We start from the raw sequence: 22140 nt of genomic DNA, 5'->3' as shown, positions 1-22140 counted from the left end.
TTTTTAATATAAAAAAATCTTAATTTATTGTTTCCAGCTACAAGTAATATATGTTACTATAACTAAGCTCTGGCGGACTTGCGTTCCTGGCCCACACTCTTCTTGAACACCTCCGCTAGCTTAAACTTCTGGATCTTGCCAGAGGTGGTCTTGGGGAATGTTTCGACGGTGATCACATGCCTGGGAATCTTAAAGTGGGCCAGCTTGCCTTTACTGTACGCCTTTAAGGACTCCGCGGTAAAGGAAGAGGGATCAACTCCCTCATGCAGTCGCACAAAGACGCAAACCTCTTCGCCCAGTCGCTCGTCTGGAACTCCGATCACCTGGAAACATATGGTAATTAGATATTTTCGATTTTTATATATATAGTCCCTAAAAAATACCCACATGAGCTTCGATAACCTGCGGATGAGCATTCACGAAATCTTCAATCTCTTTGGGGAATATGTTCTCGCCGCCCCGGATGATCATCTCCTTGAGCCGGCCCACGATCCGTCCATATCCATTTTCCTCCAGGATGAACTGATCCCCGGTGCGTAGCCATTGATCCACGCCAATCGTTTCCCGAGTCTTCTCCACATCTCCGTGGTAGCCCAACATGGTGGTGTATCCACGAACACACAGCTCCCCGGGTTGGCCAAACGGAACACACCTGCCCTCGGCATCCACCACCTTGGCTTCGATGTGATCCTGCAGATGACCCACCGAGTTCAGTACAATATCGTCACTATCGCCAGGCAGGGATTGGAAAATGACTGCCGTGGTCTCCGTTAAACCGTATACACTGTGCACTGTTTCCACGTTAAGGACTTGGCGCACATCCTTGATGAGTTGTGGAGACACAATGGCTCCTCCTGTTATGGCCTTCTTGATCCTGCCGAGGGGCACCTGCAGTTTCCGTTGAGTGTTGACCAGATCCACGTACATAGTGGGAGTGCCATGGATAACAGAACACTTTTCCTTGACAATTGCTTGCAGAGAATCCTTGGGACTGAAGCCAGCGGCCGGAAGTACCAAGGTGGCGCCCTTGGTTAGCCCCGCCATGATGGTGATAACTACGCCAAAGGCATGGAACAATGGCACCTGGACGCAAATCTTCTCACCCTCCAGTTGATTCCTATTGCCCACATGAATGCCGTTGTTCACAAAGTTGTTATGGGAGAGACATGCCGCCTTGGGATTTCCGGTGGTGCCCGACGTGAACTGAATGTTGCACGGGGATTCGGGCAGGATATCCTTTTGGATGTTGGCCACTTCCTCGCGCTCCGATTTGCTGGCCATGTCCAGGAGATCATCAAAGCGGATGGCACCCTTCAGGGCATCGCTACTGTCAATGATCACGGATTGGAGATGAGGGAACTTTTCGCTGCGAATCTTGCCGTTATCCGCATCCGCCAGCTCCGGACAGATGCTCCTCAAGATCTCGTAATAGTTTTGAGTCTTAAAGGTTTCCGGTGCAACGATGGCCTTCACATTGACCTTGTTTAGGCAGTAGGCCACCTCGGGTCCCTGGAAGGCCGGATTGATGCCCACCGAGGTGAGACCCGCTCGGGCTGCTCCCATCATGCCCAGGTACCAGTGCATGTAGTTGGGTGCCCACAGACCCACAGCGTCGCCTCTCTGTAAGCCCAGCTTGCGGAAACCCGCCGCCAAAGCATCCGCCTCCTGGATCAGACTCCGGAAGGTGTAACGCTTGCCCTCGTGACAGGAGACAATGGCTTCCGTGTCTCCAAATTCCGCTGCTGAGAGCTCCAACTGGTTGCCAATGGTACGATAGATCAGGGATTCTTTGCCCACATGGTGTCTATGACTGATCAGGATGGGCATCGACGTGGAGATACTGCGACGAAAGTAAGTGATTAATTTTATTATAATATCGATTTATATCCACTTTATTCAAAGCTTATTTTAAATAATATTTGTTGGATTGAGGGTATGATGATTGTTATTATGTTGTGGATTCAACCTAAGCTGGGTTTTAAATATTCAAAGCTTTGCTAAAATTTAATTAGACTTCAACCAGCTTAAGGTGATTAGTCTGCGGCGAGATTTGATATAAGAAAGACGTGTTTTTCGAGTGCCCTAAATAAACTATTCGGAATATTTATAAAAATAATCAATAGTGAAAAAGCTATTCTTTTTATTACTACAAATATTAAGAAAATGTATTAAATTTGAATTCGAATTCAGAAATATTAAAAAAACAATTAAAGATGTTGAAAATAATGTATGAACTTGTTCTATTTCCAAAATCATTACTTATCGCAAATTATCTTTTCTATATTTTTTCCACAAAAAATAATCTCCTGATTCTTGACTTAATTAGTTATTTTATACATGAGTCTACATAACCTTGAGCCTAATCAAAGAGAGATATTGAAATGACAAAAAACAAGTACCCAAAAACACTCACAAAAAAAATCATTTAATATCATTCAAGACCCAATAATAATATTAACAGGTTTTAATTACGACTGACTTATCGGTTTTTCCCTGTGCAATTAAAGAAGCTAAAATTATTTAAAATTGTCTAGTACATTTGCTATACTTTTTAAAATTTTAAAACTTACAAAATGAATGTAATAGAAATGAAAATTTATTTTTTTAAATTATATATATTTGAATTATCTAAATTCATTCTGTGGTATTAATCCAAGAACTATAAATTATTTTTCCTACAATTTTGACTAAGTGTCAAAAATGAAAATGTACCCAATTGAGGTTTGCTCTTTTGCTGCTTAGGTTTATATTTTCGCTAAGTGTGAAAGCTTTTGATAAATGCAAAAAGCTTTAAAAAAATGATAATAAAATTGTGTGCTTATATATGTTTGTACATATGTATGTTCTTATCAGTATACTTATATTACCGGCGACAGACTGTGCTTCCGATTTCTAAGCGTGCCCTAAGACTTATCAAAGCGGACTTTAGGCGCGTGCCGGTAAATATTATTAAAAATACATGTGTACATATGAATAAAATAATTAACACCTTGTAATTACAGGTCGCCCATTAAAGTTTCTTTTAATTTAACAAGGATTTATATGGAATAATGTATATATAAAACCTGTTGAATGGTAAGCATGAATTATTATTATCTGTTGACTTAACACTTGACTTTGCTGGCTGCCATAAAATTATCAAGCGAGTGGAAAATTCTTAAAGCGTTTTAACTTATCTCTTGAAAGTCATCAAAATTAATACACGATAATTAAATATTGCCCCAAAAATAGACACAGCCTCAGAGCAACCAAGCCCCCCTTGAGCCGGGTTTAATTTAATTTATACAGATATATATATGTATGTTATATTTAATCTAAATTATGCTGCGACTGTACCCGCCTCCATCTGGAATCTAAATTGTTACGCAATTCAACACCCAGAATTCCGAGGGGGGATAGAGGGGGGGATTTATAGCACACACCCTAAGCTAAAAGAAAAATTAAATGCTGCGCAATTTGCAAGTGGAATATTTTCTCCCTATTACCTTATTGTAGATAACAGATAAAATTACAGAAATGACCTTGAGGTTGAGATAGATATCCTTAAAGGATACCTGCTTACCTGCGCATGGATTTGAACGCACAGCGTTGCCTGAGCAAATGCTTGGAAAAAATCTGCAGCTTCCGGTTCATCTTTAATGATTATATATCACAGTCTTTTCACTTGATCTTATATGTATATTAAATCTTGTATATTAAGTGCTCATAATATGCACTTGCACAGGTTCTTAATTAATTTAAATGCTAATTTTAATGTTTTTGAGGAACGTCCGCAGCCCGTCAAGTTCTGATACCAACTGAACGGGGAGGTTTTATTTTCATTCGTCGCCGCTGCCGGCTTCTCTGTCTTTGCTTTTGCTTTTGTATTGTTTATTGTTTTTTCTTTTTTTTCTAATACCTAGACACGATCTTTGCCAGCGTTTGTTTTGCTTTGTGTTTTAACAGTTTTATTTTGTTTGCCTTTTTCTAATTTATATTTTTCTGTTTGCTCTGTCTCTGCTTTTGCATTAGCCAGCACGTGTTAGTTGTTGGGTTTTCGTTAGTATTTGTGTTTATATTTTTTTGTTGCTCGTCTAGTTAAGATTCGGATCGCGCAGCTTTTTGGGGGTGACCAGAGGCTAAGATAAGGGGTTTTGTTCAGGGATATAAATAAATCATTTATATATACTATCTTTATCAGTGTTTAGATTTTGTGTTAGCTAAAGCCCTTCATAAAACGAGGTGTGTTAATCAGTTTTATAGATACAAAATCACTGAAAATATTTGAACAGTATTTTATGAACATTTTAAAATGTATTTCTCATATCTGTCATATATATATTTTACTTAATTTATATTTTAATAGTTCAGAAAATAACAAATACCATAAAATAGAAATATATATATAAAATATTTATCTTATTTAATTTATAAAAATTTAGTTATTTTCTTAAACCCCTTGCTAAAATATTTTGCCACGCCTCTGATAATGTTTGAAGCTTTTTCATTGTGGCGTGATTCTCAGGTTTATGATCTCGCAGTGAAGTGTATTCTCGCCTTTATAGTTTTCCCAGCTGTAGAAAAGCGATTTGGTTGAAAACGTTTTTATAATAATAATAATAATAATAATAAATAATAATAATTAATTTTTCAAAGCACTTGACAGCTGTGTAATACGATAGTGTGGAATTCATTGATAAGGTTCTAGTACTCACTGATAGTCATTATACTCTTGCAGAGTATTATAATTTTAGTTAGAAGCCTGTAACGCTGTGAAGGAATCATTGCAGACCCTATAAATCATATATATTCTTGATCAGGGTGAACAGGGATGATCTGGTCTAGGTGATGTCTGGTTGAAAATAAAAATTTTCCATTTCTTCAAAAAAAGATAAGGCGTCTTTAAAATTTTAAAATTTTGCAATAATTTTTAATTTCCTTAATTTTTATGCAGAGTAAATAACCTAGTAAAAACAAACATTTGGCAGCTTTAGGAATTGAAATGAAATATGTTTTGGCTTAGTTATGCGTTTTTTAAACTTTGATTAATAAAAAAAATGGTCATACAAATTATCAATTAAACGAATGCGAATATTTTATAAGTCAATTGCAAACTGCAGGGGTATATAAACTTCGGCTTGCCGAAGTTAGTTTCCTTTGTTGTTTACAATGACTTGCCGCCTCTGGTAAACACATTCAAGTGGTTAGTGATTGTTTATAGTCATTGGAAAAGGGTCATCGAAGTTATTTTAAAGGATAAGTAATTTACAGACAATATTGCTTATTACTTAGGTTTCCACCTTGAAGTGTATTTTTAGAACTAATTAGTCCGGTATATGTCTTAACCAAGGGGTCTTGCGATTACCTGTTTGTGTCTGCTTTCTGTGTTGATTTTTATCAAGAAGTTTAAGAACTTAACTGATTAGAGAGAAATCTCCTTATGATAAGAAAAGCTATTGAATCATTGACTTTCAGGCATCCCTGATAAGTTGGCAGACATAATTGTTATCAACATATTTACGTTTCTTATCAAAACCCGCAATAGGCAGAGAAATAAATAGTAGGTGAATACAAAAACACTCCTTAATTTCTTAGGTTCAGCTTAAAATTATAGTTTTTTTCGAGTGTATTGTTTATATTGTTCCGTTAATTTTTAAACATTGTAAGGGGTTGATTTTAATGTCTTAAAATTTTTTATAAATAAAAAACTGAATGCAGAAGCGGGTCACCTTAGGAAGAAATTAAAAATCACTGGAGAGAGATTTCGGTGTCCTTTGAGATTTCCACTTAAATTTAGGATAGATTTTCCCGAACTCAATTAGGTTTTCCCATTTAGCTAATTCTAACAATTACAGTTTTAAATTCACCGTTTGGAATTTTTCTTTATTTTTAACGATCGTTTGTATGGTAGCTAAATATTTAATAGTAGTATTTGTACATTATTGTACAAGAAGTTTTAGATTTATATATAATGGTATATATTTATTTAATTTGATGAAAATCTGTTGAAATATGTAAAAGTTATAAATTCTTAAATTTTTACGATCACTCTTAAGGTAGCTATAAATATGTATATATATAGTCCACCGATTTGCCATACTCCGATTTATATACTAGTAAAATATATAGATAAATAACTTCATAGTTTCATTCAAATAGCTTCCTATTGAATTTGTTCCAAAACAAATCTCGCACATCTGTGCATATGATTCCCAACTTGTTTTAACAACCCCGGAACAAAGTGACTTCTGCCGGCCACGTCTAAGAATAGTGTTGTGTTACAAAAGTTGCAACTCATTGTTTACTAGTGTTAAAAGTTATTAACTGATCATACATACTTACTGGTAATAGATACTTATTGATCATACTTACTTACTGGTCATAAATACTTACTGTTCAGATTTAATTACTGATCATAGTTAATTACTGGTCATAACTAATTACTGATCATAGTTCTATAAATCGTCCGATTGTTCCTATGTCAGCCATATATATGTACATATATAGTCCACCAATTTGCCATGCTCCAACTTATATACTAGTAAAATTATATAGATGAATAACTTTATAGTTTCATTCAAATAGCTTCCTGTTAAAGTTGTTCCAAAACACATCTCGCATATCTGTGCTTATGATTCTCAACTTGTTCTAACATCCCCGGAACGAAGTGACTTCTGCCGGCCAAGTCTTAGAAATGTGTTGTGTTACAAAAGTTGCAAGTCATTGTTTACTAGTGTAAAAGTTAGTAACTGATCATACATACTTATTGGTAATAGATACTTATTGATCATACTTACTTACTGGTCATAGATACTTACTGTTCAGAGTTATTTACTGATCAAAGTTAATCACTGGTCATAGATGCCTAATTTTCAGATTTAATTACTGATCATAGTTAATTACTGGTCATAACTATTTACTGATCATAGTTCTATAAATCGTCCGATTGTTCCTATGTCAGCTATATATATGTACATATATAGTCCACCGATTTGCCATGCTCCAACTTATATACTAGTAAAATTATATAGATAAATAACTTCATAGTTTCATTCAAATAGCTTCCTGTTAAATTTGTTCCAAAACACATCTCGCATATCTGTGCTTATGATTCTCAACTTGTTCTAACATCCCCGGAACGAAGTGACTTCTGCCGGCCAAGTCTTAGAAATGTGTTGTGTTACAAAAGTTGCAAGTCATTGTTTACTAGTGTTAAAAGTTAGTAACTGATCATACATACTTATTGGTATAGATACTTATTGATCATACTTACTTACTGGTCATAGATACTTACTGTTCAGAGTTATTTACTGATCAAAGTTAATCACTGGTCATAGATGCCTACTTTTCAGATTTAATTACTGATCATAGTTAATTACTGGTCATAACTATTTACTGATCATAGTTTTATAAATCGTCCGATTGTTCCTATGTCAGCTATATATATGTACATATATAGTCCACCAATTTGCCATGCTCCAACTTATATACTAGTAAAATTATATAGATGAATAACTTTATAGGTTCATTCAAATAGCTTCCTGTTAAAGTTGTTCCAAAACACATCTCGCATATCTGTGCTTATGATTCTTAACTTGTTCTAACATCCCCGGAACGAAGTGACTTCTGCCGGCCAAGTCTTAGAAATGTGTTGTGTTACAAAAGTTGCAAGTCATTGTTTACTAGTGTAAAAGTTAGTAACTGATCATACATACTTATTGGTAATAGATACTTATTGATCATACTTACTTACTGGTCATAGATACTTACTGTTCAGAGTTATTTACTGATCAAAGTTAATCACTGGTCATAGATGCCTAATTTTCAGATTTAATTACTGATCATAGTTAATTACTGGTCATAACTATTTACTGATCATAGTTCTATAAATCGTCCGATTGTTCCTATGTCAGCTATATATATGTACATATATAGTCCACCGATTTGCCATGCTCCAACTTATATACTAGTAAAATTATATAAATAAATAACTTCATAGTTTCATTCAAATAGCTTTCTCTTGAATTTGTTCCAAAACAAATCTCGCACATCTGTGTTTATGATTCTCAACTAGTTCTAACATCCCCGGAACGAAGTGACTTCTGCCGGCCAAGTCTCAGGAATGTGTTGTGATACAAAAGTTGCAAGTCATTGTTTACTAGTGTTAAAAGTTAGTAACTGATAATAGATACTTATTGATCATACTTACTAACTGGTCATAGATACTTACTGTTCAGAGTTAATTACTGATCAAAGTTAATCACTGGTCATAAATACTTACTGTTCAGAGTTAATTACTGATCATAGTTATTTACTAATCATACGTACTTACTGGTCATAGGTAGTTACTGAACAAAGTTACTAAATGTTTTTTTATACTTACTGATCATAGTTACTTACTTACACAAAGTTTATCTCAATGAAACGTTGTGAAAAACTAGAAATTAACTCTAACCTTTCATATACATTTTTCTTTCTCCCGAATGCACTTACCTATTTAGATTTGAATCTCTTACAATTTCAAATTAAATATGTTACAAAATATACTGTACTAAGGGAGCAGTGTAATTATTTGACTGAACAAATGTAATACCAAGATAACAATTATATTTAATTATACCATTACATTTATATACATTTGGGATTTCCACAACTAATCATTTCCATCTTTACATTTGTATTTTCCACAGCCACTGAACGACGAAAAGAGGGAAATCCCAACGAAACCTCAGATTTTGGCGCGAAAACTCTGCTTGGGATTGGGGATTCAACAATTGTAAACAAACGCTTGCGCGGATTGCTCCTTTGGCTCTTTCACGCGGTAGCGTCTTCGTCCTTCGACATTTTGGGAGCTTCGTCGTGTTGCCACGCTACCAACAACCGAGTGGCAGGCCGAGTTTTCCTTGGGAAAACGGAAAAACTCTGAAGCTCTGAAACAACTACTGAAAACTGGCTGGTAAGCAAATCAGAAACTCGCAGACGCTCGTGGCAAACGGTTGTGCTTTGTTGTGGCTACCAAAAAAAAAAGAAAAGAAATCCAGAAGGGGACTCTTTTGGCCAAAATATATATATACAAATATATATATAAGTATAAACAGGGAAGAAAAAGGGGGGCACTGCCGTTAACGCACACGCAACCAAAGCCATAAAGGGGCTAAACATATAAATTTGTGTAGTAAAAGTGAAGAAAGCGAAAGAATCAAAGTGGAATAATAGCAAGCGGATGTGTTGGAGCAATTTTCTGTGTGTGTTCGACGAGTGTGTTTCTGTGTGTGTCTCTCTCTCTGTTGCTGTTGCTGTTGCCAATGAAAATGCAAATTGTTGGTAACAAATATTGGTAAAATGCGGAGGCCGTAGGAATTTGTGTGCAATGCGAGTGCGAAGCCAAGTATGCAATCCCAATCCCAATCCCAAGCCCCAGTATCCCCGAACCGAATCAATAATAATAGAATAATAACCGACCGATATTACATGGATAATGGCAGCATAAACCAGTTAACAGCCGCAAGTGTCTTTGTTTAGTTTCCCCGAACCCGTGCATTAAAAGCCCACCCCCCATGATCTCCGCCTGATTCCGGAGCAGAGATTCGACGCGGAGGAGAGATTCGCCAATCCAAGGATGTCGCAGCCCCGCGCTGGCCGTGGCGGTCGTGGCGGCGGCGCTGGTGGCGCCGGCGTTGGCCGTAAAACCCCCTCCTCGCTGACCGGTCCGCCGGATGACTCGGCCACGCCCAGCGAACGTGCAACGCCCGCCAGCAAGGCCGATTCCGATCCCAAGGACGACAGCTCTAGCAATGGCGACAAGAAGGACATGGATGCATTTCCCGCCCCAAAGCCGCCCAGTGCCGGTGCCTCCATCCGGGATACGGCCAACAAGGTGCTCGGTCTGGCCATGAAAAGCGAGTGGACACCCATCGAGGCGGAGCTAAAGAAGCTGGAGAAGTATGTGGCCAATGTGGGCGAGGACGGTAACCACATACCGCTGGCCGGAGTCCATGATATGGTAAGTACTGTACGGTATGCCGGTTTGTTGCGGGGTAAAACGGGGTAAAGTATACAAAAATTTGTAAAATCAATTGCTAAGGAGAGAGAGAGCGGGATTCAGTATCGAAATAAGTGCAGGAACAGGTATATTTCACTGAGAGAAAGGGGGAAATTTTATTCTAAAATTTACTGAGTAAACATTACCGTAAATGAACTAAGTGAAACTAATAACTAAATACTTCTTAAATCATTTCAAGACTACAAGAAATTAAATAAGTTATATTTTGAGAGTAATTCGAAATTTATTAATATACTTTTTATTTCTGTGAGCTTTATTTTGCTCTACCAACAGCTCTTTTCTTTAATATATAGTCAATATTTTCGGAATATACAAGTTTCTTGGGAGATTATAATCTCATTTCATTACTTTTTAAATAATTATAATGATGATATTATTTTGGATACTTTCTCTATAAACTTATATGTATTTAATGCCTCCATATTCATTTTTATACAATAATTTCATATTTTAAATAGTTTTAGTATAGAGAACAGTATTATCACTTCGGCAGGAAGTGGCTTATACTCTTCAGTTAACTTTCCCTCACATTTCTTTAACAATTTTTAACCAACCTTTACTAGAGTTCTGTTAGGTTTTAATGTATTATTCAAGATGCCAAAGATTCTTTTCTTATTATTATATGATATAATAATTTTTAAATACTAAACCATAATTGATTCAAGTGTAGTTGTCGGATGTACAAACGTCGCCCTTATCAACGTCGGCGGCATTTTCCGTTTTCTGGTTGTTTACCAGCCAAAATAACGACACAGAGCCGCGCACAGGAACTGGTGGCCAGAAACAGAGCCAGAATTCAGAGCTCAGAGCTCAGAGCACAGAAAATAAAAGTCAGAAAGCTGAAAACAGAAAACAGTAGCAGAAAACGGCGAGCGAGCTGAGAATGTTATTTGATAGCGCGGCCCAAATGTTTGGCTGCCAAGGCGATGGCTCTTCCGCTTGGCTCGAAGGACTGCCGGGAGTCCTGCCACAAGTTGCGCTGACTACCAGCCGACCGATAAACTCATAAAACATCGAAGAATTGAAGCGCTTCGATTTCAATTTACCATAAACGGTATGAAACGGAGAAGTCGTTGACATAAAATTAGCGTTGCGACGTCGACGGAGGTCCCGCTAATGAAATGCGGGGAGACCAAAAAAAGAGAAAAATAAAGGGTTGATGGGGTTTGGGACTTACCTTGGATCCCAACTTTTGTCATAACTTCCAGGCTGTGTCTGTTCTAGCCAGACTAGACTGGGCCCGAGACGATATTTGCATAAATATAGGGCCCAGACCAGCAGAGTTGAGCTATTTTTGCTTCAGTTATTTCTCCTTTTTTTTTTTGGTTCTTGATAACTTTGCTCTTGATTTTGTTTTAATTGTAGGAGAAGGAGCTAGGTAATAAGAGGGTTAACTTATTTGCAATAAAGGCTAATGCTAACCTTGATAATAATTGATTCTGGTACAGAGTCAATGGGGTTAGGAAGCTAATGAAATGGATTTGCTTATTAAATTCATTTTAGTTTGGTTATTAATAGTTTACTTTTATTTATTTTAAATAGTTGTAAAAAGTCAGCATTTGATTATTTTTATTATTTGAATAATATATAATACTATTTTGCCCTTTCAATACGATTCCTTCGCAAATAATATAATGTATAATTATTCCTATTAATTAACGGAATTATTTTCTTATCAATGAATTAGATTGCACAATTAAGAAACCATGTAACCATTAATAAAATGTATTAAATTTATTGACATTACTTTATACCATTTCAAGAAAGGAAACACAAATTACAGAAACCAAATAGCAATACATATTATAAGCAACCAAAGAAGCTTAGCTTTAGAAAATACAGAAAACTCTCAAAACTAAACCATAAATCAGCTCTTCTATCAAAACTTCTCCACCAAAAACTTAGTTTAATAATACATTTAATTCAATATATAACCCCAACCATTTCCTCCTACAGAATACCGGCATGACGCCTCTGATGTACGCCACGAAGGACAATAAGACGGCCATAATGGATCGCATGATTGAGCTGGGCGCCGACGTGGGAGCCCGTAATAATGTAAGTCTTGGACCTGGGTTTATTCTGGGAATAATTTAAAGCTGCTTCAACTGGCCACCTGCCTGGTGGCCAAATATAGAAAACAAGCCCAGCTGTTTTGAAGTTAACTACTGTGGCGGCAAACAAAAGCCGCTAAAATTGTGTCAAATCAATAAAAACCGCATAATTAAATCTTGAGTGTTGGTGGGTGAACCCGTACATACACCCACGTCTACGCAGGATTTGCACGCACTTAATACTTGAATACTTCAATATTGCCGGCCCTCAATGGGTCAACCGAACCGAAATTGGCCAACGGGCTCTAGAGGACCAAGAAAAAAAATGGGAAAGGAAAACCTCAGCACGCGAAACCCCAAAGGGGAATTTCCTAAGGGTCTCTCTGGGAATTGAAAGTGTGAATTTAGTTTGTTTTTATAACTGAAAGTTGAAAGAAATTTAATTTGGGAAGCTTTGGAATACATTTTTAGCCAAATAATTAATTCATATATTACAAATTTTGGGCAGTTTTTTGTGAAGAAGGAGGAAGGCCAGCAACTTCCATTTGCATCTTTTAATATGTAATAACAAAAGAAGGTTGCTGAATAATAGTTATACTTATCTGTTGGTATCTTTGTTTATTAAATTTCTTAGTTTTATTTTGTTCTATATTTAATACCTTTAAGCCTTCAATCTTATAACCACCGTCGAAAGCAGGTTAACAAGCGAAGATGAAAGGTCAAAGCTGATGTTTATCCTGATTTCTAAGCCCATTTGCCATCGTGATTATTGCCAATTCTCGTTTCGATGTCAGCGTTAGCAAAGGCAAATGAAAAGAGGAACCAGGCGTTTGGGCCATTAGGCCAAGTGACCAACAATTGGCCGAATTCGTTGGCCAGCGTTTTGCATGCCGCAATTACTTGGCACATTTCATTTTGGGCCTCATCGGGCTTGGGCTTTTTGGCTGACCATTCACATGTCCTTACGCCTACAAACAATATTTCTGTGGCGATAAAAATCCTTGACCTAATTACAAAATAATTGTTGCCAAAAGCCAGCTCGGCTCAGACATGGCGAATTGAATTACCAAAACAAACATAGAAAAGTTTAATTTTCTTTGGGAAATCCCCTTCTCATTTGGCTTAAAGAGTGTGTGTTTTGGGAGGAAATGTTAAAGGTCAATTAAAACATGAAAGTCAAATAAAACTTGAACAAGTTGGGAAAACAACAAACTAATCATGAAAATAACAAGAAAGGGAAATTTTGTTGAGGTGGTATTAAATGTTTCATCTTTTGTTATTTCTATATCATTATTTGAAAGTTTCTTTAGTCAGTACTTACTTAAATATGTCAAGAACTCATTTCCGACCCTAAAATCATATATATTCTTGATCAGCATCAACAGGTGAATCGATTTAGCTATGTCTAGCAGAAAATAAAATTTTTGACTATTTTTTCGATTTTTGCAAAAAGTGATACATCGTTAAAATTGTCAAAATTTGTCAAAAAATTGAGTTTTTTTTTTTAATTTTAAGTTGAGTAAATTTTAAGTTGAGTATGCACATTTATTAACCTAACAAAAACTAGCATAGAAAAGTTTTCCAAATCAAAATTAATGTATTTTTGGCTTAGTTATGATATTTTTAAACTTTGATTGTCGAAAAAATGTTCATATAAAAATATAGGTGACTAACTTACTTAATCTGTACCTTCATGGTAATATTTATGTTTCACACACGTTTTTCTAATGTTCAATTACATCATTTTAGTTTTCATTAACTTAAATGCTGCTCCTCTTTATTAAAATAATTACCTTTCAAGAAGCTTATCATTAGGCTTTACCTCATCTGGATCATTATTCTTATTTTGAGTTAAATGTCACGTCGTGACCAACTCAGATAATTTCACTATACAGCCCGTGCCCCTTGGCCTTAATGAATTAAAAATAAAAACTCTTGGCTTTTGTGAGGGGGAAATGTTTATTGCATTTACAATTCGCGAGTTATCTAACTGTCGGGAAAAGGGCCTAAGTAATACCCACTCAACACGACACATATTATGGCCATTATAAAGGATATACGTGCATGATGTAATGACGCGGCTAATTAACATTTTTAACTTTTCAAGCTTCAAGGAGTAAATTTTTTTTTAGATGCGTGTTTTTAGCAACACCTCCTTTGCAACTTAAAAGCCAATTAATCAAGCACATGACTTCGATGTACGCCCAAAGCCTGGCCCAAAACTCCATTTGACCTTTTGCAGGTGGCCAAAAACTAAACCCAAACCCAAACCCAGAGACCTCGGACGTCGGGCTGTGACTTCCGCTACATTTTTATGGCCCTGTAATAGTAGTGGTGGCGTCATTAATATGCAATTTTAATTAAATTCAAGCGGTGTACTTCACGCAGTGACCTCTCGTTCCTACATATGAGTGGGGCGATGACAGCGTGAAATAAAATGTGTAATAAAAAGAGAGGGATTCATTTGTCAAGAGCTCTTAGAGTGCGTGAGAAAATCTATTCTCCCCCACCAACAAATTACTTAGGAAAGAGAAACAAATTAATTAACTCCATTTGTGCACATGCAAGGATGTGGAGTAATCCACAATGAGCTGCGGTAATGAGGACTTGCAATTATTCTAGAGCACTTTCCTCCACTCCCTCCCCACCATCAGGAAGGTGTGTGACATCGGCCCAAAAATGACTTCATCAAGGTGCCAAGAAATCCACGTGCATGGCACACACACTCTCCTCCTCGAGTGTGTATCTCTCTTCCCGTCTATAAACACTATAGTAAACACCCGCAAAAGAAACTGGGTCGCCCCACCTCTTGGTTTTTACTAAGGCAAAGGCAAAAATGTGCTGGAAAATTTGCGCTTCCGTTTTGGTTTTGTTTCCGGTTTTCCCCTGCCTGTACACTCACCTTACCAACAAACACAGCACGCGGCTCGAAGTCGAGTTGCGCTCAAAAGTATGCAAAACAGCGCGTGAAATATTATCTGTCTACCTTGGGGGCCCCTTCTTGAGCCAGTCCACTTTGGCCCAGAGTTTACTTTGGCTTTTCTTTCGGGCCAACGTCTTGGATTGGCTTTCTGGACATGTGTCAAAGCCGTCGACTCGAAACGGCGGGCTGTATGCAAATTAGCAGGAGTTGCGGCCAGAAATAGGCGCAAATAAACCATAGAAAAACCCACGAAATTCGCACGAAACGAAGCCCACACACACTTACTAAATGGGGGAAAATCCCCCAGGGTATTACGTGGGTCTTTAAAAAATTATGGAAATGAAAATTCTCTTTAAGATCCTTTAAGATTCTCTTTGATTGCTTTGATTACTAAACTGACATCTTATATTTGATTTAAACTCAATGTTAAATTAATATATGCCTTAAATTAGCTTAAATTATAAAAAAGATTGTTCAATTAAACCTTGGAAGAGTGAAAGGTATACTTTTTAAAAAACTTATAATTAATTAAAATGGTAAAATAGATAAAGGACATTACACTACAGAATTCTTATTTTAAAAAGGTTTACAATTATTGAGGTATTTCTCAGGCTTGCCTATTATACTTTATTTAAATCAAAAGCGCTATACTTTATAATTTATAAATAAAAAGACTGAACTATAATGTTTTACAGCAGTACATTAGGGAAATGGTCATTTTAAATCCTTCTGAGGCTTAACTATAATAATTTATTTCACATTAACGAGAAGTTAGTACCTTTTCAAAGGCAAGTCCATAAGACTGTTTGTGGAAAGTATTTGAAAATATAATATTTAGAAAAAATAAGTAATTAATATCGAGGCTTTCTAAATTGTAATGAATTATTATATTTTCTCTTAGTATTCAATTCTCATTATAATTTCTATATAAAATTTAAAGAATTCCATGGCTTAATCATAGCCTTATGCGACTGTACTCCATTTTCCACATACTTACCATTTTCCTGAACCAACCTGATGACAGGGCAAAAAGTACCTCTCCTTTTTATCCAGTTACCAGCATATATACATCGTATACATGTATACGAAACCAGTTCACTTCCGTTTTTGGCTAAAAACGATGGGGATTAGTTATAAATTAAGCCCATGGGCCGGGCTGGGCACACGTGGCGTATGTGTAACACGTTGCGTTATGGCTTATTATATAAGGCAATAAATATCGCCGCATGCTCCAATTCACATGTGAGTCACTTGTAGGGATTTTTCGAAACTTAACACTCCATGTTAGGACGTTATCTTAAAGCACTTTTCGTTTCGTTTCGTTACGTTTCGGTGATTTGTTCAGGGTTACATTTTCCACTACTACACATATATTTTTTGGTTTCTTTTTTCTTTGGGAGCATTTGATGCAGTTTTTGCATGTGAGGCTCTTGGCCATTAAGAGGGTTCCGTAAGTGAAAGTCCGCATGCAAGATTGTGGCTTAAGTAATCAAGCGGCGGCGGCCAAAAAGCCACACCTCACATGCAAATCCCACTTTGACTTTGACCCATTGAACTGACCCAGTGTGTGGCTCAGTGTGAGGGCGTGGGTTTCCTGCCAATGAATTGCAATTGATTTCTTCCATTTCTCTTCTCTCTCTCTACTTGCAGGATAATTATAATGTGCTACACATTGCGGCAATGTATTCGCGTGAGGATGTCGTCAAATTGTTGCTAACAAAACGCGGCGTGGATCCCTTCTCCACCGGTGGCGTGAGTATTCCAATGGTTCCTTATATATATTGTGTATTTCGAGGTGGGAAACAATTGCTCTAATAGTTCTGCAAGTCCTGAGTTTCAAATCTCTCCAGTTTCAAGTTCTGAGGCCGCTATCAGCCAAGATTTCTGGCCAATTTGTGGTCATTAGACGCATACTTCAGGTGGCTTAAAAATAAAAAACTAAAGGTCAGAGTCAAGCAAGGAGATGCAACTTTGTGGCTCGCATGTTGCATGTGACTTTGGCGGGCACCGGCAATTAACTGGCGACAAGGTTAAGATGGTAATGTCTAGGCCCCTCTTAAAGGCACTGTTGCCACTGCCACTGCACTTTAACCAAGCTCCTCTCGACCCTTTTCAAGGTAAACAAGTTAATAGGAGGGTTCTAGTGTAGTGGTTGCCAAGAAGCTTGAAATATACTTGGAATTTTCCATCATTCGATTTTAATTTAGATTATATTTTGAGTATGAAAGAGGAAGATTCGAGGATATATATTATTTTCTATCTTACCCAATAATAATAGTATCTTAAAGAAAATAGTAAATGGGTTTGATTTATATCCATAACCATAGTAAAGGTTAAGACTTTATTAAAAACTTAGATAATCACCTTTGAATCCCTTTGAAAGAACTGTTGATATAATACACCTTTAGACAAGATTTTATAACTTATTTTAGATTTACAGAAATGACCAATATTTTCAAATCCATTTAAAAGTTGCAATAATATTTGCAAGAAACCAAATACTGAATAAATGAGGATAATCACTATGTCGAGTCCTTTGCAGGCAATTATTTCGTTTTCATTTCTTCACTTTTTCGTTTTTCATGTTGCCATTAATTTGGTTTTCTTTATTCTTCCGCCGCCGCAATGGCTTCGAGACCTGGTGACTTAGGGGCGCGAGCGTTTTGCCAAAATTACTGATGGTTATCAGAAGAGAGCTCAGCGGGCGGGTGGAAGCGAGACAGCCAGATGCCAAAAAACTTTTGTTTTAGCAACAGCCAACTTTGAAGTGTTCCGTTGGCGTGTGTGTGTGTGGGAGTGTGTGCGTGGCTAAGGGACTCCACATCCAATGGCACTAGCACCTCCACATCCTCATCCAACACCTGGCCTATGTTGGCTACACCTGCTGCTGCTCCACACCCCGCGGGTGGGTTACCTCTCGCTCTCGCCCGCTGCGGGAGTCCTTTAATATGGTTCTTTTTTTCCTACTTTTTGGGGGGCTGTCAATCTGTGATATGAGCGAGAGAGAGGAGAAAAGAAAAATGACACGAAATGTGCTTATAAACGCAAAAACGAGCCACTTGCCTATTCAGTAGCAAATGGGATTTTGAAGCGAATGGGAACAACCAGTTTGCTGGCTTTCAGGTGCGAACATTAGCCTAAGGTGTCAAGAAACCACACAGAAAACTGTGATCCCAGCTAAAAAAGAGTGTATACCATCTTAATTATAGTAAAGATAAATCTAATTAAAACCTTTATATTTTCAGTCGCGTTCGCAGACTGCGGTCCATTTGGTGTCGAGTCGGCAAACTGGAACTGCCACCAATATCCTGCGAGCTCTTCTTGCGGCTGCTGGCAAGGATATTCGCTTAAAAGCGGACGGCGTAAGTGTGACCATGTGTGTTTGCTAGTGTGCCAGTGTGGCTGTGTGTGTGTCTGAATATGAGTATGAGTGTGTGTGTTTGCTGGAGAGCCACAAGTGTTGCCAAAAACCAATTGATGCCACGTTATCTCCTCTGGGCCATGTACAAGTTCGCTATCCGAAAAGTGAGCCCCTGTGAAGTGAAGTACTCTCGACAGCGGTGCCAGGCAGTGCCAACGTAAACAAAGACTTAATAAAAATCACCAAAAAATATATATATAAAACAGTAATAGCAACAACAATAGTAATCGAGAGGAGCTAGTAACATAAAGCAAACAAAATTTGTGGAAAAATCGATATGCAAAACCGCCCAGGGGTAAATGCATTTCGACTGGCTGGTAATCAGAAAAGGTAGAACAAAAAATATAAAATAATATTACACTGTGAAGAAAAGTTATAGGAAAGAAATCACAAAAATTGCAAACCAATTGGGGAAGGTTTCGGGAAACTAAAATTTCTATATCCTTGCAGAGAAAATCCAGCATAACTCAGGCAAAAGTGCATTAATTTTCAATCGGAAATCGTTCCAATGTTAGTTTTTATAAGGTAAACAAGTCTGCAAACCTAATTTTGAATTAAAAAAATTGAATTTTTTGTCAAATATTGACAATTTTAACAATGTTACCCCTTTTCTTTTTTTGCAAGACTTAAAAAAATGTTCGAAAATTTTATTTTTTAAATTGATTCGGCTGTTGATGCTGATCAATAATATATCCTCCTATATCCTCCTTCACTGAGTTATATGTTTCACACTGACATAATAATACACTGCAAGGGTTTAAAAAGTTGTAGGTTTTTTTAAAATAAATAGTAAAATCCTTTTCCCTCAATGTATCCCCAAGAAGCTCTTACCGCAGTCGCTAAGGTTAGCCCCGAGACGGCGTTGAATTACCTTCAGCGTCGTTGTCGTCTTTGTCTGATTAACTTGCATCGGCGGGGCGGGGCACAGAGGGAGCTCCTGCAGGAGGAGGTCCTTCTCCCTGCCTTTCCTGTCCTTCCATCGCCCACTCCTAGGGAAAATCTCAACTAAAATGCGGAACTATTTGTCGCATCACGTGCACGGGTGCAAATGCATGGGCGATATTTCCATTACGCACGCGAGGAGGGCGCATAAATTTCCACCGAATTGCCATCGAATAGAGGGACTGAATATTGAAGGGAAATGGGGGGAAAATCGTGGAAATCGGGTGCCGCCGATTGATTGTCTAGACAATGGGCATACTCTGGCTTGCGGCAAATGGCAAACAGCAACTTGATTTAAATCAATTAGAGAGAGGTGGAATGGCACTGTCAGGCGAAATTACCCGGATGAAGTATTTAGCTTTCGATGCCATTCACAACAGTTCCGTTTCGATTCGATTCGATTCGCTTTCCTTTTTCTACGCGCACTAAATCCCCGAATATACACATATATCCTGGCAGTTTGTATAGCGAGGGCGCTCAACTCGTTGCCAACAACAAACAACAAATAACAAATGCCGTGAAAAAAATAGAGGAAACTATACCGAAAAAAAGGGGGTCAAGTCCCTGTACAACTTGATTTACTCGCCTCAGTTAGAGGTAGATAGGGATAATGACTCCCCGTCACGCCCACCTTACCTTCCTCCTCCTCCTTCGCTGTCAGTTTCAAAGTTGGAGTCCCAAAGTTGCGAACTTGGCTAAAAATAGCGAGGAAGCGAGCGAAACATGTAGCCATTAACACTTGAGGCTCGAATTGGCTAATTGGTTATTTATGATTATGTGTGAGTCTGGTGAGTCTGCCTGTCTCTGTGACTGTGTCGTCCTTATCCTTATCTTAATTATTTCGTATGGCCCCCATAACGTATCTCTCCCATCGCTAGCGTGGCAAGATCCCATTGCTCCTGGCCGTCGAGTCGGGCAACCAGTCCATGTGCAGGGAGCTGCTGGCGGCACAAACGGCGGACCAACTAAAGGTGAGTCTATCAAGAAAACTAGATCTTTGTGTTATTTAAAGCTTTTAACACCTATAAATAGTCCAAACATAATAACAGACTTTTGCAACTTTCGATAATAAACGTTCTTGAAAACCATTAAGCGGAAAGTATATAGAACAAAAAATACCCCTAACATATAGAGTAATATATTTGGGTTTACAAATAAAAAGGATATGAGAACTCTTTAAAAATTTTCTATAATTATTTAGTTTTCCCTTTTAGACATTATTATTTATTTACCATACCTTTTAATTTTTCTAATCGTAACATTAAGTAAACAAAGGTCCTACAGATATTGCAAAAGCTTTAAAATCTCTTCAGAAAGCGTTTAAAAGTTTTAAAAATAATATTGCAAATTTTAAATATATCTATAGTAATTTTTTATTTTTTTATCACGTTACTTTTCGAAGTACTTTTTAAATTAATTTCAAAACCCCAGTGATAGTACTCCCTATACTCTTATCTTTCAGTTTATCAAAGAGAAGGTATTTTATGAAACTCCCATGCCTAAAATCATTTTCCCTTAATGCCAATCAAAATGTCTCCGTTCTTACAACCGGAAAATGTCAATCCTAAGAACTGTTTACTAAAAAATAATGCAAATTTCCTTGACCAACTACGCACTCAGATCAAACCCATAAAATTTATAATCACATATCAATCAGTAAGGGTTAAAAAAAGCTACCACAAAGTGCCCATCAAAGTGACCAACTAAGTCAAGCTGTCAGAAAATGTCAACAAGACCTTTTAAGCCTTGAACTGTCCCAGAGCCCAAGCGTGTAAATAAATCAAAATATGCAAATTTACCTGCCTCGGCCTACGCACCTGCTACTATGCACCTGAAAAGTGCAACAGTGCGCGACATTGGCAAAGTTTGCGCAAATTTCAGTCAAAAGTTGAAGTGCAACACATGCCAAGAGCAGTGCGTGTTGATTAAATTAACCAAACGGCGGGCCAAGGGTTCAAGTTAAAGTTAAAGTTAAAGTTGACTTTGGCCGTTGGCTGAACACGCAATCAGCCGGCAAAAACAGCCACAAACTGGGTCACCAACTCCACCAGTGAAAACGCAGTGAAAATTGGGAGGGAAATCTGATTTGCATAGACCAAAAATAAAATGTGTGTTAAGTGGAAGTGCAGTTGTACACAATACTATAAAAAACGATAACTCTAGTTCATTATTTAAACTATTACAATTAATTAAATTTACTACTTCTTTAAATTAATTCAAAAAACAACCAGTCCTGGAATTATGCTGGCTTTACAAATGCAAACCAACAAGACCTTTTGCATACTTAGTAACCAATTAATAACTTTTTCAAGAAGTTTGGTAAAAGAAATATAATTTCTTCTTCAAATCTGTTTAAGATTGAGAACGTGATTTAAAATGCCCTTCGTTCTTTTTTCTTTAAGTGCATGCCATCATGCTGAACTTTCCTTCCCTTCCACTGCAGGCAACGACGGCCAATGGAGACACGGCCTTGCATTTGGCCGCCAGACGGCGGGACGTGGACATGGTCCGCATCCTGGTCGATTATGGTACCAACGTGGACACGCAGAATGGCGAGGGGCAGACGCCGCTCCACATCGCGGCCGCCGAAGGTGATGAGGCCCTACTCAAGTACTTCTATGGCGTGCGCGCCTCAGCGTCCATTGCGGACAATCAAGGTGAGTCTGCGGCTAAACTAGTCCAAGGGTAAAGCCAGAAATTAGGAAATCAAGAAGTCAGTTTGTACGTGAAGTGTGAGTGAGCTAATGATTATAATCCC

The 22140-nt window shown here is 37.5% G+C and overlaps 2 protein-coding genes across 5 annotated transcripts in view; one reads left to right on the top strand and one right to left on the bottom strand.

The window, feature by feature from the left end:
- Positions 1-3814, bottom strand: Acsf2 (Acyl-CoA synthetase family member 2). The gene is made up of 3 exons (XM_020956772.2): positions 3563-3814; positions 388-1840; positions 1-323 (listed from the first exon to the last, which is right to left on the bottom strand). Exons 1-3 carry the CDS (start codon positions 3631-3633, stop codon positions 63-65), a joined length of 1785 nt encoding a protein of 594 aa, XP_020812431.2. The 5' UTR covers positions 3634-3814; the 3' UTR covers positions 1-62.
- The window catches only part of nompC (no mechanoreceptor potential C), a 30111-nt gene continuing 10973 nt past the window's right edge, over positions 3003-22140 (top strand). For 2 of the 4 annotated variants that reach the window (XM_086832502.1, XM_086832501.1), the window contains exons 1-7: positions 3003-3075; positions 8670-9982; positions 11999-12100; positions 16670-16771; positions 18265-18381; positions 20261-20353; positions 21826-22039. In XM_086832502.1, coding sequence (XP_086688628.1) covers positions 9599-9982; positions 11999-12100; positions 16670-16771; positions 18265-18381; positions 20261-20353; positions 21826-22039 — 1012 coding nt within the window. In that variant the 5' untranslated portion in view covers positions 3003-3075; positions 8670-9598. Of the gene's footprint in view, positions 3076-8669; positions 9983-11998; positions 12101-16669; positions 16772-18264; positions 18382-18660; positions 18771-20260; positions 20354-21825; positions 22040-22140 lie in introns of those variants that run through there. The other 2 variants (XM_020956786.2, XM_086832503.1) reach the window with 2 other exon arrangements.

Source organism: Drosophila serrata, unplaced genomic scaffold, assembly GCF_035046125.1.
Source record: "Drosophila serrata isolate PLE 108 unplaced genomic scaffold, ASM3504612v1 contig_249, whole genome shotgun sequence".
Lineage (NCBI taxonomy): Eukaryota > Metazoa > Arthropoda > Insecta > Diptera > Drosophilidae > Drosophila > Drosophila serrata.
This window is presented reverse-complemented; position numbering and strand designations above follow the sequence as displayed.

Coding starts and splice junctions, on each gene's coding strand:
- Acsf2 (XM_020956772.2), bottom strand. CDS start 3,633: ATGAACCGGAAGCTGCAGATTTTTTCCAAGCATTTGCTCAGGCAACGC. Junction 1,841..3,562: donor GCGTTCAAATCCATGCGCAG/GTAAGCAGGTAT, acceptor CTTTCGTCGCAG/TATCTCCACGTCGATGCCCA. Junction 324..387: donor CGCAGGTTATCGAAGCTCAT/GTGGGTATTTTT, acceptor ATATGTTTCCAG/GTGATCGGAGTTCCAGACGA.